General features: G+C 40.6%; 2 protein-coding genes across 2 annotated transcripts; both read right to left on the minus strand.

Annotated features, from left to right (window-relative positions):
• Positions 1–118: 118 nt before the first annotated feature.
• Positions 119–2,550, minus strand: LOC107802784 (F-box protein At1g55000). The gene is made up of 2 exons (XM_016626352.2): positions 1,971–2,550; positions 119–768 (listed from the first exon to the last, which is right to left on the minus strand). Exons 1-2 carry the CDS (start codon positions 2,400–2,402, stop codon positions 394–396), a joined length of 807 nt encoding a protein of 268 aa, XP_016481838.1. The 5' UTR covers positions 2,403–2,550; the 3' UTR covers positions 119–393.
• A 7,564-nt stretch (positions 2,551–10,114) lies between these two features.
• On the minus strand, positions 10,115–14,580 carry LOC107802785 (protein AUXIN RESPONSE 4-like). Its single transcript, XM_016626353.2, has 2 exons — positions 13,137–14,580; positions 10,115–10,668 (listed from the first exon to the last, which is right to left on the minus strand). Exons 1-2 carry the CDS (start codon positions 14,562–14,564, stop codon positions 10,414–10,416), a joined length of 1,683 nt encoding a protein of 560 aa, XP_016481839.2. The 5' UTR covers positions 14,565–14,580; the 3' UTR covers positions 10,115–10,413.
• Between the last annotated feature and the right edge of the window lie 29 nt (positions 14,581–14,609).

Below are 14,609 nucleotides of genomic sequence, written 5' to 3' on the forward strand. Positions count from 1 at the left end.
CCATGGCACTACAATGTCTCGTCCAGTTTCTGTAGCAAAAGATTTAACCGGGCAAAAGGGGCTGTTGCTCCACAATTCTTTGACAAGTGAGTTGATGTAGCAGTAAGTCCAGCTGAAGTTACGGATAATACAAGTTTTCATTCATTTAGGCGTAAATTTTACAAGAATGTGGATGGAATTCAACACTTCTACAGAGCAACAAACCGCCGAATGTATCTGACTACATAGAATTACATACAACGTGAATAAAGTTGTTGATGTTTTGCTGGCAGTAACAGCAATTCTAAGGATCATTATTCCTTTGTAGGACCGAATGCAACTCAGAGACGCATTACCAGTAGCTTTCTCCATTCACACATCTTTACAAGGATCAACTATTTCGACATGTACAAGTTAAGTGAACCCTACCTCCCTCTCCCACCTCAGATCCTCAGAGAATTCTGAGAAAGCAGATCGGGGGTCACCATCTGATACAGCAAAGTAATATTGAGCAGTTTCACCATCAACTTGCATGCTTCTCCTTAGGGAGTCGATCACCTTTTTCTTGCTCCTCTCTGAGGTCAATCTTTGTAACATTGTAGTGAGCTTTGGATCAGGGCCACCTTCCAGATACAAAACTGCCACTTCCCTTTTTGCATATATATCCAGCTCAATATAGCAAGTGCCATTGATGAGGCAGTCTGAATTGTTAATAGGAATGAGTAACCTGTCCCTCGAGTATATACCATGGTCACTCAGCATATTGTTCAAGCGCTTTATATCCATGACCTGCCAATTAAAGGAAATTCTTACTCTGTTTGGATCATTGTCCCCCATCGTTTTATAATGTTGTATTGTATTGTATCGTATGGTTTTATGAATAAAATGTTTTGATAGATTGTATTGTTTGTTATTGTTAAATAATATTTTGCTGTTTGGATTGTATCGTACTGCACTGTAACTAATAAGTTTACTAAAACACCCTCAATTGTTTAAATATTAAATTTATAAAAAATTATGCATAAAAATAATTTTAAAAAATAAAACAGGAGAAGGCAAAAGACCTTAAGAAAGCAGAACAAAGGAGCGAGATAGAAAAAGGCAAAACAAAGGAGCTCAGCTAATTAGAATTGAGTTAAAAGCAAAATAGGAGAAAAAATAAAACTGAAGACAGCAAAACACCTTTAACGTTGGCGGTAGAAGTTCTGGAAAAAAACAAAGTAGGTTATAGGTTGGAGATTTGGAGTTAAAAAGAAAAAAGGTAAAGGGTAAAATGGAATTGTGGAGTAATAAGTTAGGGCATAATTGGAAAGAAAAATAAGAAACAATCCCACCAAACCAAATCGGTTGTTTAAAAAAAGGGACTTTTCGTTGTTTCAGAACAATGGAATTAACAATACAATACAACTAATTTTAATGAAACAATCAAAACAAATATTGTTTTGGGATAACAATACAATACGATACAATAGGGAACAACCATCCAAACAAGCTGTTAACCAAGTAGAAACCCACATCACTTACAAGCACAAATGATTAGTTTAAAAGAATAAGAACAAGTTATGGCTTATCCATTTATAATTATAATAACATATGAAATGAAGGCCTCTCATAATTATTCACAGCGCTGCTTCTTGCTCCTGGTAGCTTATTGTCAACCTTCTCCATTATGTTTAGAGACCATTAGTGAAAACAACGATCACACAAAACAATTTTCACTCATACACCTTGGAAACACAAACACTCCGGCACTAAAAAATGTCTATGATTTTATTCTATTCCTGTTCATTCTTTCACTGATTTTTTCAACATTTTTATCATTCACCTTAGACTTAGAAATCAGTTCAGTTCATTCTTTCACCGGTTTTTTCAACATTTTTATCATTCACCTTAGACTTAGAAATCAAACCTTGAATTAAGGACAAAAAAAAAATGTGAAAAAAAAATATATACATACAGAAAATACACATAGAGACAGAGAGAGGGTATACATGGACGGAGTACTTGACGGCGAGGCTAGCAACGTTATCACCACGGACGATGCGATGAGAAATGGCGAATTTGGAGAGGCTATTATCCCTCCAGAAACTACCGGAGGTAGGATCCCCGATGACGTCCTTGATCTTCCAAGGATCCTTAAATGCCTTAGTCTGCATTTCACGATCGGACGCTACGATGTTCCAGATCCTACACACACACGCCGCACGCGCCAAGTCTGGGAGAGCGAGTTTCTCGAGGATGGCGCGTAGAGTGTCGTGGCATATCAAGGCAGAAAAATTGGAATTCATCGGAGATATCACGGTGTCTCCGCCGTTCACGACGGAGGTTGAGGAGGAAGACGGCGGGATTTGAACGGAGTTTTGGATGTCGGAAGGGTTCAGTGGCTGTAGAAGCTGTTCGTCATCATCACAGCAACATCCCATGGCCAGATAATGGTGTTTGTGCGCATACCGCGTATTTGGATAAGGTGTGGACTAACTTGCACCGCGGATGAATTTTAGCGAGTTGATAAAAGGGGAAATTTATGTGTTGGAAAAGGTACAAGTGGGGATTTGATTTTTTCAAAATACAGATATCAAGTGGGCGTTTGGACATAAGAACGGTAAAATTCCAAAAAAAAAAAAAGTGAAAAAAAATTTCTAAGACAAAATGGTATTTGAAAATTTTGGATATGAATATAATTTTGGGTTGTTTTTGAAGCTTTACGAGTGATTTGAATGGAAATTTTGAAAAACAACTTTTTGGAGTTTTTAAAATTTTCGAAAAATTTCAAAATATATTTTCATGTGAAAATTAGTAATTTTATGAACAAACGCTCATTTCGAAAAAAAAAAAAAAAATTCGGGAAAAAGGAAAAATTTTATTATGTCCAACCGGGCTCCAAGTCGCTTAACCTGAAATGTGAATTATATGTTACTTATATATTACACGTAATGCTATTGCTGGCCATATTTTTTAGAAAGAAAAGAAAAACTAATATTATGACTAATAAAGTCTAGCACGTAGCTTGATTTGTCAAGAGTACATAATTCCTAGACTACATTTTCAAAAGAAGAAATTACAACAGAAAGAGGTAGATCATAGATCATTAAAATGTCAAAAACTTGAAAGTTACTGTAAGTTAGTTTGTTATTGAAAAGTTGGAAGTGAGATTCTTCCCACATTGGAAGAGAAGTTCCCTTTGGAGCTTTTTAAGCACTTGTCCTTTTTATGTGTTTGATTTAAAACACATATTTTTAAGTGTGTGCAATTAAGTACACTATATATTTATATATTATATAATTATATAATCAAAGATTTGGACTTGGAGGTTGGGCGCGGGCCGGGTCGGATCCTAAAATTAATTACTTTATTTTGTGACAGAAAAATCAAATTTATTTGAATTTTAAATTCAAAATTCGAATAAATAATTATGTCTGTTATGAAAGGGTCCAACCAAATATGTTTGTTTGTGAGACAAGACATCCTAAAGTTAAACAAGACACAAGAATTCTAACGAAGTGGCATAGAAAATCACAAGTATTATTGTAGGCTTTGTTGTATCCTGAAAAAAATTGTTTTGTATTTTCCCTAAATTAGTATACATGCGATAACTCTTTAAGGACAGTCGATTTTCACGCCTCAAAGCCATTTTTGTTTATTATTTTCTAATAGTTACTTCCATCCATATTTGACAAGATCGCCCCCTTCTTTGTTGTTTTCTTTGTATATTGGTTTCAGTTTCTGATGATGTCTAATCCACGGGATACATGTGAGCTCCCACCATCAATATGTACCGGATAACTCTATCCACCAAGGTCACATTCCTAGTTCATTGTTAATGCACACTGAGTTGTTTGTTTTCGTGCATATTACTTTATTGTTGCAACTATCTGTTTACTGTTTCTTTTTCACTATTCTTGAGGGTTTACCGGAAATAACCTCTCTAAGGTAGGGGTAAGATATGCGCACACATTACCTTCCCAGACTCCGCTTGTGAGATTCCACTAGATATATTGTTATCGTTGTTGTAACTCTATCCATCAAGGCTTTGATAGATGAGAAGAAATTACTTAATATTTTTGTCTACGCTAGGATTTGAAGCTATGACCTAAAATTCTCAACCCACTTTATTGAGAACTTTGCCACATCATTGAGTGCATTTCCCATCTTGTTGAATACAAAATTTGATTATTTTAAAGTCTCAACTCTTTTTCTTCTACCACACAAGTGCATGTCTTGGAGGGGTATTACTCGGTCACAAATAATGAGGGAGGATTAGAGCAGGCAGGAAAATATAGAAGCATTATGTCACGTCCTTAGTTGTTAACTAAGTATACGTGCGGCACTTAACAACTCGCTCACGATCTTGCACAACTTGTTCACGTTCTTGCTATGTCAAGTCAACATTACTACACTCACGATCACTAAGAGAATGGAAGAAAAAATACAAGAGAATTGTTAAAGGAAGCTTTGTATTAGAGAGATTGTTTGTTTGATGAATTACAAATGAATGGTCCCCTTTATATACTAGTCTCCTAAGGGCTAGTGTGTAAATATTAATTATTACACAAGTCCTTGATATTTACAAGATAAGGGCTTTTTTTAGAATTCTCTACAAGCCTAGAAGATTCCAAGGACTTTTCTAGCAAATTCATACGGATCTAGGTTCTTCCTAAGGAAATGTCCATACATCTCTAGAATCTTCTCACAAATGCTAGCCTTCTTCTTATGTAAGCTTCCACATGGTATTAATATATGTCAAATGGTGCCTATGTGGCATGATGACATGGCGGTTCATCACACTCTCCCCAGCCAATATTGCGACGATCGCGGCGCAATGCTGCTACATAAACTCTCGGATCTTATCTTTGAATTGCCACAAGTTTTCATATCGTTCCCACGTGGCCTTCTCCGGTGATTTCCCTTTCCAATGGAGGAGGAACATAGCGGTGGCTTTTTGCCCTTGTTTTCGCCTGGCCTGGTAATCTATGATAGCCTCAATCTCCCGATCATGCGAGGCGGTGATAGTCATTGGCGCCCGACTTGATTGGCCCCTACTCGGATCATCCTTATCTTTATGATATGGCTTAAGCATGCTGGCATGGAAGACAGGGTAGATCTTAATATACGATGGCATGTAAAGCTTGTATGAGATCTTGCCTACCTTGGCAACGATCTTAAATGTCTCATACTTGCGAATCAGATTCGGATGCATGCTCTGTAGTGCCTTGAACTGTCTTGGGTTAAACTTTACCATGACCATGTCCCCAACTCTATAGTATGTGGGACGCACTTACGGTCCGCAAACTTCTTCATCTTCTTAGCTGCCTTATCCAAGTAGGACTTAGCAGTGTCGAGCTGCTCCCCCCATCTTTTGGCCATATGATAAGCCCCCAAACTTTTTCCCTCGAACGCGGCTGGTAAGGAATGTGGAGTTTGTGGTTGTTGGCCTGTGGCTAGCTCAAATGGTGTCCGTCTCGTGGACTCACTCCGCTGAAAGTTATAAGAGAATTGGGCGATGCCTATGAGCCTTGCCCAAACTTTCTGATGTACGCTTACATAATGCCTCAAGTAGCATTCTAGTAAGGCATTGACTCGTTCCGTATGTCCATCCGTTTGTGGGTAGAAACTAGTAGAAAAGTGCAGCTCCGTACCAAGTATGTCAAATAATTCTCTCCAAAAGTTTCCAGTAAATCGGGGGTCTCGATCACTGATTATATGCTTTGGTAAGCCCCAATACTTCACCACGTTCTTAAAGAATAGCTTAGCGGCTTCCTTGGCTGTGCAACCTGGTGAGGCGGGCATGAAGGTGGCATATTTGGAAAATCTATTCACTACCACCATAATAGTACCATAACCGTCGAACCTTGGTAGGCAAGTGATAAAGTCCATAGTCACGCTCTCCCATGGATGCTCTGCAACTGGTAGTGGCTCCAAAAGTCCTCCGGGTTGTTGTTGCTAAACCTTGTCCTGATGACATATAAGACAAGTCTGCACATAACATTCTATATCATCTCGCATGCGTGGCCAATAGTAGACTAACTCAACCAAGGCCCTGGTGCGATGTTGGCCTGGATGACTAGCCCACATTGTATCATGACTCTCCCTTATAATCCGTCGTCTAATATCTCCAAACTTAGGCACATAGACCCGCTGACCCGTAGTAAGTCTTCTACCCAAAAACGTCTCGTCTTGCCCTGGTTGGCTAACTCGATAAGTTGTTTGGTTGCTTGATCATATTGCATGCCTTCTTTTATAGCCTCCTGAATATCCCACATCGCTGAAGTGATTGCAGCAAGCTCGGCTTTCCGGCTCAAGGCATCGGCTACAACGTTACCTTTGCCCGGCTTATACTCCAGCGCATAATCAAACTCGACCAAGAAATCCTGCCACCTAGCCTGCTTTGGTGTGAGCTTCTTCTGTGTCTGAAAGTAGCTAGTAGCCACATTATCAGTCTTGGCCACGAACCTCGACCCGAGCAGATAATGACTCCATGTACGAAGGCAATGCACAATGGCAGTCATTTCCTTCTCTTGTACTGTGTAACGCATCTCCGTTCCATTTAACTTGCGGCTCTCAAATGCTATGAGATGTTTATCCTGCATCAGGACACCCCCAATGGCAAATTTTGAGGCATCTGTGTTCACCTCAAAAGTCTTGGCAAAGTCAGGTAATGCCAAGATTGGCTCCTCTATTACAGCTGCCTTAAGGCCTTCAAACGCCTTTTGACAATGCTCCGTCCAAACACATGGCTTGTTCTTCTTTAGTAACTTAGTAAATGGTGCGGCCTTTGCTGAGTATCCACTAATGAACCGACGATAGTAGTTAACAAGGACAAGAAGGGATCTCAACTCAGTTACCTTTATGGGTGCCTCCCACTCCTGGATAGCATGTACCTTAGCATCGTCCATGCGTAGCTCGCTATTGCTAATGACATGGCCCAAGAAGTTCACCTTTGATTGTGCAAACTCGCACTTCTCTCTCTTGATGTATAACTCGTTCTCCCGCAAGACTTGGAAAACCTTCCTTAAGTGCTCCATGTGTTCCTCCAAGGTATTGCTATAGATGACTATGTCATCTAGGTAGACTACCATGAATTGATCAAGGTAGGGATGAAAAATCTTGTTCATAAGGGTGCAAAATGTGGCCGGTGCATTGGTTAAGCCGAAGGGCATCACCAACCACTCAAAGGCTCCATATCTCGTCACACATGTTGTCTTTGGCTCATCCCCTTCCGCAATGCGAACCTGGTAGTAGCCCTTTCGAAGATCCACCTTGGTAAAGTACTTGGCTTGCCCAAGTCTATCGAACAAGTCAGCAATTAGCGGGATCGGGTACTTATTCTTCACGGTGACCTTATTAAGTGCTCGGTAGTCTATGCACAAAAGCAACGATCCATCCTTCTTCTTCTGGAATAATACTGGTGCACCAAAAGGTGCCTTTGATGGGCGAATGTGACCAGCATCTAGCAGCTCCTTCAACTGTTTCCTGAGCTCCTCTAGCTCGGGAGGTGCCATACGATATGGGGCAAATGCGGGTGGCTTAGCCCCTGGCTCCAACTCAATCTTGTGATCCACCTCTCGCCCGGGCGGAAAGTGCTTAGGCAACTCCTCGGGCATGACATCTTTGTTTTCCTTAAGCAACTTCTCTATGCAAGGCGGCAATGTCTCTTGAAATTTTTTGTCTTCCTCTAGACTTGCAATGGTTGCCACGAACGTCGGCTCCCCCTTCTTGATCCCCTTGACAACCCGCATACTGAGAGTTGTGCTTGGATTTGTCTGTGTGGCATAGTCACTGTAGGTACCATGCAAGCTCCTTCTCGCTCCATAACCAAGAGACGTTGGTGGTAGGGGTCGATTAAAGTATGACAATGTCTAAAGAACTCTTGCCCCAGTATGATGTCAAAGATATCCATAGCGGTTACGGTAAAGTTTGTCATACCTTTCCAAGTTCCCAATTTGACACCAACTCCACTAGCTACCACACGAGCATTCTGTATCTCGGCATTCACGGTCTTGACGCGAGAGTTAGTTGGAGCAAGCTTCAATTCTAGTCTCTTTGCGGTAGCCTCAATCACGAAATTATGAAGTTGCTCCAGTATCCACCATTGCACGAGCGGGCTTGTTGTTGATGGTGAGATCCACGTACTGATTGCCATTCTCGGTAGGTTGGATAGCTTGTTTCGTGACAGCATCACATACTCCGATCATACCCAACTGTGCGGTTCCCGGACTCTCTCCTTGTGACTGATCCTTCCGCTCACGTACCATGGCACTGAGGCTCTTGAGGTCAGGACAATTCCTGAAGCCATGTGGCCCTCCGCATATATAGCATCCCTTCTTCTCGACCTGCGCCTTCTTCTCGGCGTAGCCCTGACGACCACTCGACTTTTTGAAATCTTGAGTCTTGGAGTATTGTTGTTGTATCTCCTTGACTTTGCCACGGTCTCCCCCACCTTTGGCATTGTTAACCTTTGACTCCTTGACATTACCTTTGTTGTGCTTGTTATGCCTGAAATCCATCAATGATTCGGCCTCCACTATAGCTTGGTCTATAGCAGTGACTTGTCGGCGTTGCAACTCTTGCTTAGCCCAATTTTGTAACCCGTCCATGAAGTGGAACAACAAGTCATCATTGGTCAGGTCGGGGATTTGAAGCATAAGGGTAGTGAACTCCTTGACATAGTTACGTATGCTCCCTGTTTGCTTCAATTCCCTAAGCTTGCGCCTTGCCTCGTACAAGACATTGTTTGGAAAGAACTGTAGCTTGAACTTCGCTTTGAACTGATCCCATGTGCTAATAGTACATAGATCTTTATCCACGTCGGCCATCTTCCTTCTCCACCATAGCATGGCAGTCTCTGGGAGGTACAATACCGCAGTGTTGATCTTGGCCTCGTCGTCCCTCACTTTGTTGTGCCTGAAGTAGTTCTCCAAGTGCCAAAGGAAGTTTTCCACTTCTTGTGCATCACGAACACCTTTGAACACCGGGGGTTTGGGAGCCTCGATCTTGGCCTCCCTCGTCACCACAACATTGTTGGCTACCTCGGTCACGCCAGCATTGACATGCTCCTCGAATGACTCTTCTTTGCCTTTATAGCATCGATAGTACTCAAAGCCTCCATGAGTCTACACTCTAAGGCCTTGATGGTTTGCCTTAGTTCCATCTCAGTCTGTGTACGTCCCTCCAAGTCATTTCGGATACTCTCAATCTCTTCAATAGTGTGCCCCTCAAGAACGTTAAGGGTGCCTTCCACCTTCCCCAAGCGTTGGCCTAAGATCTCCACGGCGTCCATCCCCGTGTTTATCTTCATCACCCACTCTTTACCGAGCGAAACGTCCTCTAGAAGGACCTCCACTTCATCCTCGCTCGCCTCAGTGGCAGATGGTTCTTGGGATGTAAGCCCTTCGTTTGACACAACCTCAGGTGGCACCTCCTGACTCTCGTTGGTGGTATTCCTCTTTTTGCTACGACCGCTCTTGCCAGCAGCATCCTGGATGACGTTGGCTTGGGTGTTGGCAGCGTTAATTTCTCTGTCGTTCGCCATTCCCTTAGTTGAAACTTTCGCTCTGATACCACATTGTCGCGTCCTTAGTTGTTAACTAAGTACACATGCGGCACTTGACAACTCGCTCACGATCTTGCACAACTTGCTCACGTTCTTGCTATGTCAAGTCAGTCTTACTACACTCAAGATCGCTAAGAGAATGGAAGAAAGAACACAAGAGAATTGTTAAAGGAAGCTTTGTATTAGAGAAAACTTGAATTGTTTGCTTGATGAATTACAAATGAATGACCCCCTTTATATACTAGTCTCGTAGGGGCTAGTGAGTAAATATTAATTATTACACAAGTCCTTGATATTTACAACATAAGGGCTTTTTCTAGAATTCTCTACAAGCCTACCAAAGACTTTCTTAGCAAATCCATAAGGATCTAGGTTCTTCCTAAGGAAAATGTCCATACCTCTAGAATCTTTTCACAAATGCTAGCCTTCTTCTTATGTAAGCTTCCACATGATATTAATATATGTCAAATTGTGCCTATGTGGCACGATTGACATGGCGGGTCATCACAATTAGCCATAAAGTTTGAGTTCCGCTTTGATGCTTTGGATGGACCGTCGAAAGCAGAAACTGGACACAGTTGTTAAGCACACAAGTATGCATATTACAAAGAGATTAAATGTATTTGAAGGATTTAGGGTGTAACAGCCAATCATCAGTGTGCCTACACCTCGGACTACATTACAGACTCTCAACTTGATCGGATGCATAGTACAACACTTATACAATAACAAAAATTAGATAGCAGAAAAACTCTGAGCAGGTACCACTATGAAACTGCAGCTAGAGTGGGAAAAAAAGAAAAGAGGAAGAATTTAATGGTATGAATCTATTCTAGTCTTAAAACTTAGAAAAAGCCAACACTGATGATTTTATGGAAAGCAAGTCACATGGCCCACCCCTGACCAAGCCCATATGCATCCATATATCCGGCATGAGCATGTCCATGGCTATGACCATGCTCGTGGCCATGGCCATGGCCATCATGACCATGATGGTGGTGTTGATCACCACTCTGTGCTTCATCAAACATCTTCTGGATATGTTCAGGTACAGGTTCTTCCTCAGTTTGTTTCACAGACTTAGGCAAGGAGGAGACAAATTGATAGATGCTTTCAGCTATCTCCTCAGAATTATGCTCCTAAAAATCAGCAACAAGGTGTTTTAGATCATCTTTCAGCAACATATATAATTAAGCTATTAGTAGTTCTGCTGTCAAAAAGAAATTAGCCCTATAGCATCTGTATAGTTCAAAGTTCAAACTTTAGAGGGAAAAATGGTAAAACTTTGGTATCAACAGGAATGCATATGAATCAAGTAAAGACAAGTTTCTGAAAATTATGCGAGTTCCTTTGTATGAACAAACATGAAGAGCATCTCATTCACAGGCTCACAGCACAGCACACAGCTGATGCCATATCCATGCTCCTTTACACATCAGTGTAGCGGTATAGGTAAACTACTATACCAACAGACAAGGCTATACTTTTATATCCAGATCACGTAGAAACAAGAAAAGTGCATCATGATCATTGCACAAAAGAGACCCCACCTTTGAGACGGGCGTACAACATAGACGGTCACTGACAATGTGTATTTAAATTGCACGCATCTAAAAATGGCTATCCAAAGACTTGGACTAGAGAGGAGAGAGTTGAACTCTTCAAACATTTTTGGTCCAAGACCAAGAAGCAGTTAGTTGAAAAGTTTAAAGCTCAGCCTTCACAACTTATCAGACAGACACTACGTGTGAAGAGGCTTTGCTAAAGTCATAAAGAAAATCTGGCTGCCTTTCATGTACAGTTCCGAGTACTCGTGATTTGATCTGCAAATGAGACTAATCTGCTAAAGGACGGAATTGCATATTTTCTCTTTTCTTTTTTGTCAATAAGCTATGTCCACTGTAGATTACAACTGGAAAGCACTAAACAAGTGTGACTGGAATTTATCCGCGAGAAAGCAGCCAATCAGGCCAAATTATGAAATGGAGCTCATAAAGTGACAAAAAGCTTCATGAGGCTCTAGTTAAGGGCATGATTTGAGGATTATTAAGAAGAAGTTGCCTTAAGATGAATTCCAGATAGAAAATGAATAAGTAAGCAGAAAGATGTACCAAATTGTGATGATTATGGTCCTGTATGGATATTATTGATGATACCAGGCGTAATTATACAAATAAACACATAGGTAATAACCTTATCACCAAACATAAGGTTATGCAAAAAACACATTTAAGGTGGCAATGGCGTAGGTGGTTGTGGTAATGAGGTGGATGGGGGAGAAAGAAGGATAAGGGAGAGAGTGTAATATCACAGCCAATTCCCACCCCCATATCAGCGGGACTGGATGATGTAGTCTCCACATCGGCAGCCATTAATAAAAAAATAGAGAAATGTCACTTTAAATATCAATAGTGCAGTCACTAAGAGAAGCTTAACGGACTAAGGAACTCATTTTTAAAGCTATCAGGTGCAAGATGTGGTAATACCCCTCTCGGCTTGAGTAATAATAATTTCACTTATTTCATTTATTTATTTATTAAGTATACTAATTTCACTTACTACATATTAAGCAAATGAGTGAATGAAGAAAAGATTTGATCATTACAGCACGAGTAACATCGCCATACACGATGATATGGTCAAACAATAACTTCACTTATTCCATTCATTTATTTATGTTTTTATAAGTACTTACTCATTTATAACTTGTATGTGGGGTTCCCATCAAATCAATAAATTGTTATCTTCAAAAAGTAAAAAGACTAACTTCGCTAGTGATGAACAATTCTGCAAATAAATGGATGAAGAACAGATTTGGTAATTAGCACATGAATAGAATCATGATATTAACTAAGGATGCTATTGCCAAACACTTCTCCAGAATTAAGGAGCATTCAGCTAGAAGTCATAAGCCCCTGTGTTTAACTTATTATGCTATTCGACGAGGGGAAATGCAGCACAGGACCATCCAGCTAGCAATTTGGGTATTCTTTTTTCTTTCTCATAATTTAATAATTTCATAAACAAGCATCAAGTAGGTGTAAAAAAAGTATCCATGGTTGCATGTATGACTCAATCCGAGTCATCCACAATCGTCTATCAAGTTTGTCCCGCTTCTTTCATCACAACATGGTATTTTAATCCTTACTCTAAAGATAAAAGTGAAACAAAAGATACTTTTTAGTGCTTTCTATATCTGCTTGAGCTATTTGGCCTCAAGACACATATTTCAAGTGAAAATATTAGGAGAATCTTCTTCTAGATTTTGTGTCAAGAAAAATTAAAGTAACTGATCTTCAACCAGCCTTAAATTGTTTGGCATTGTTATTTGACTGCTATATGCTTTCTCAGCAGAATTTTCAAGAGAAAGACTAATCATGTTAGCATATAAATAAGAATAAACTATCACACATGCCTACACTTCCACATCTGAGGGAGCCTCATTCGGGCATCTTCACCAAAAACTATGACCTTTACAATTCCACTCTATACGTCAAGCAGATCGAAACACACATCTCTTTGATACTCGCCCTAAACTCATTTAAATTTATAGGAATTAACATTTTCAGACAAAACAAAAATGAATACTCATGTTCTTTATCCTCACCTGGGGCCACCTCCCACCAGAATGAGTGACAAATTTCGCCTGTGGGATTGCATCAGCAACTTGACGTCCCTCCTCGGTCCACTCTTTGGACAGGGCATCAGACCAAATTACTTGCATTGGTAGACCTTTCACACCATCTAAAGCAGCCCATTCATTCAAAGCAAAGCTACAGTTTAGGCTCTTCCCCATCCCAACAACAGCTCTTCTTCCATCCCTTCCCTTCAAAAGAATCCTATGACCCTCAGCCTCCAAGTCACCAACCGACTTCGAACAGCACGTTCCAAGTAATCTCCTAAAAGCAAATCCAAATCCCAAAACAACATCCCTCACAACTGGCATTTCCAACACCCACAATGGCAATGCTGTTCCACTCGTCGCACTATCTAGAACAACCACACTTCTAAGCAATCCCCGGTTCTCCGAAACCCAATTAGCACTCAAACCCAATGCAGAATCATGCAAAATCAAATCCACAGGTGACAATCCCATTGAATCAATCACTTGACCTAACACTTTTCCCATCTCTTCAGGTCCCAAATCAATGGCCTTAACGACATTTCTTTTCGAAACCCTGATCTTATTATTTTCCTCATAGTTCACATATCCCTGCTCAACGAGCTGATCAAACCCCCAAAAGATACCCTTTTCTTGAATTTCACTATACATATCCCTAAACCTCTCTAAAACCCCACCATCACCCACACTCTCTTCCTCCACAACTATCGTCTTATCCGAAAACCCAGAACCAGGGAGATCAATAGCAACAGCATGAACACCTCTAACCCCCAAAAAGTTAACAACTTTTTGAAACCCAAAAGAACTACACCCTAGACCATGTACAATAAGTACATGATCAAAAGACTTTGAGGGTCCTTCTTGGATAGTAAAGACTTCAACTTGTGGCTGGTTAGGGGTGATTTGAACTTTGATATTTTGCCCTTTAGAGTAGTGTTGGCGTAGGTTAGGAGGCAAGCTAAGGAACCATGTTTTAAGGTCTTGTGGGTAAAGAGAAATGAGGGTCATGAATATGAGGGTTATAAGAGAGACTGAAATGGTGAAATAGAACCAGAAATGAAGTGGGTTTGTTGTTGCATTTGTTGTTTTTGTGGGTTTGGTGGGATTTGGGGAGGTGGATTGTGGAGGTTTTGAATTGGGTTTTTTAAGGGGTTTTTGGTTCTTCTGTGGAGTAGGTGAGTCTGGTTCTTCGGTTATGATCGCCATTGTTGATGAGTAGAGCTGAGAGGTAGTAGCATGAAGGAGTGGAATCCGAGATTTGCAATGGAGAAGAACAATAGGTGCGACGAAAAGTAAAGGGGGTGGTGTGATCTGTGTGATCTGTGTAAAGTAGCTTTTGTGTTTTTCAAAGGTGCAAATCAGGTGAAGAATAATGGATGTACAAGCTTTAAAAGAGAAATTGGGTATCATCATTGCAGTTTGGCTTGTAATTTCAGAAGAAAAAAAAAAGGATAATAA

The sequence above is a fragment of the Nicotiana tabacum genome, chromosome 7 (assembly GCF_000715075.1).
Source record: "Nicotiana tabacum cultivar K326 chromosome 7, ASM71507v2, whole genome shotgun sequence".
Classification (NCBI taxonomy): Eukaryota; Viridiplantae; Streptophyta; class Magnoliopsida; order Solanales; family Solanaceae; genus Nicotiana; species Nicotiana tabacum.

What these genes read in the sequence shown, in the direction of transcription:
- LOC107802784 (XM_016626352.2), bottom strand. Translation starts at nt 2,402, where the DNA reads ATGGGATGTTGCTGTGATGATGACGAACAGCTTCTACAGCCACTGAAC. An exon ending in CCGTCAAGTACTCCGTCCAT is followed by an intron (nt 769 to 1,970) that starts GTATACCCTCTC and finishes TTTAATTGGCAG; the next exon opens with GTCATGGATATAAAGCGCTT.
- LOC107802785 (XM_016626353.2), bottom strand. Translation starts at nt 14,564, where the DNA reads ATGATGATACCCAATTTCTCTTTTAAAGCTTGTACATCCATTATTCTT. An exon ending in CTGGTGGGAGGTGGCCCCAG is followed by an intron (nt 10,669 to 13,136) that starts GTGAGGATAAAG and finishes GCTGATTTTTAG; the next exon opens with GAGCATAATTCTGAGGAGAT.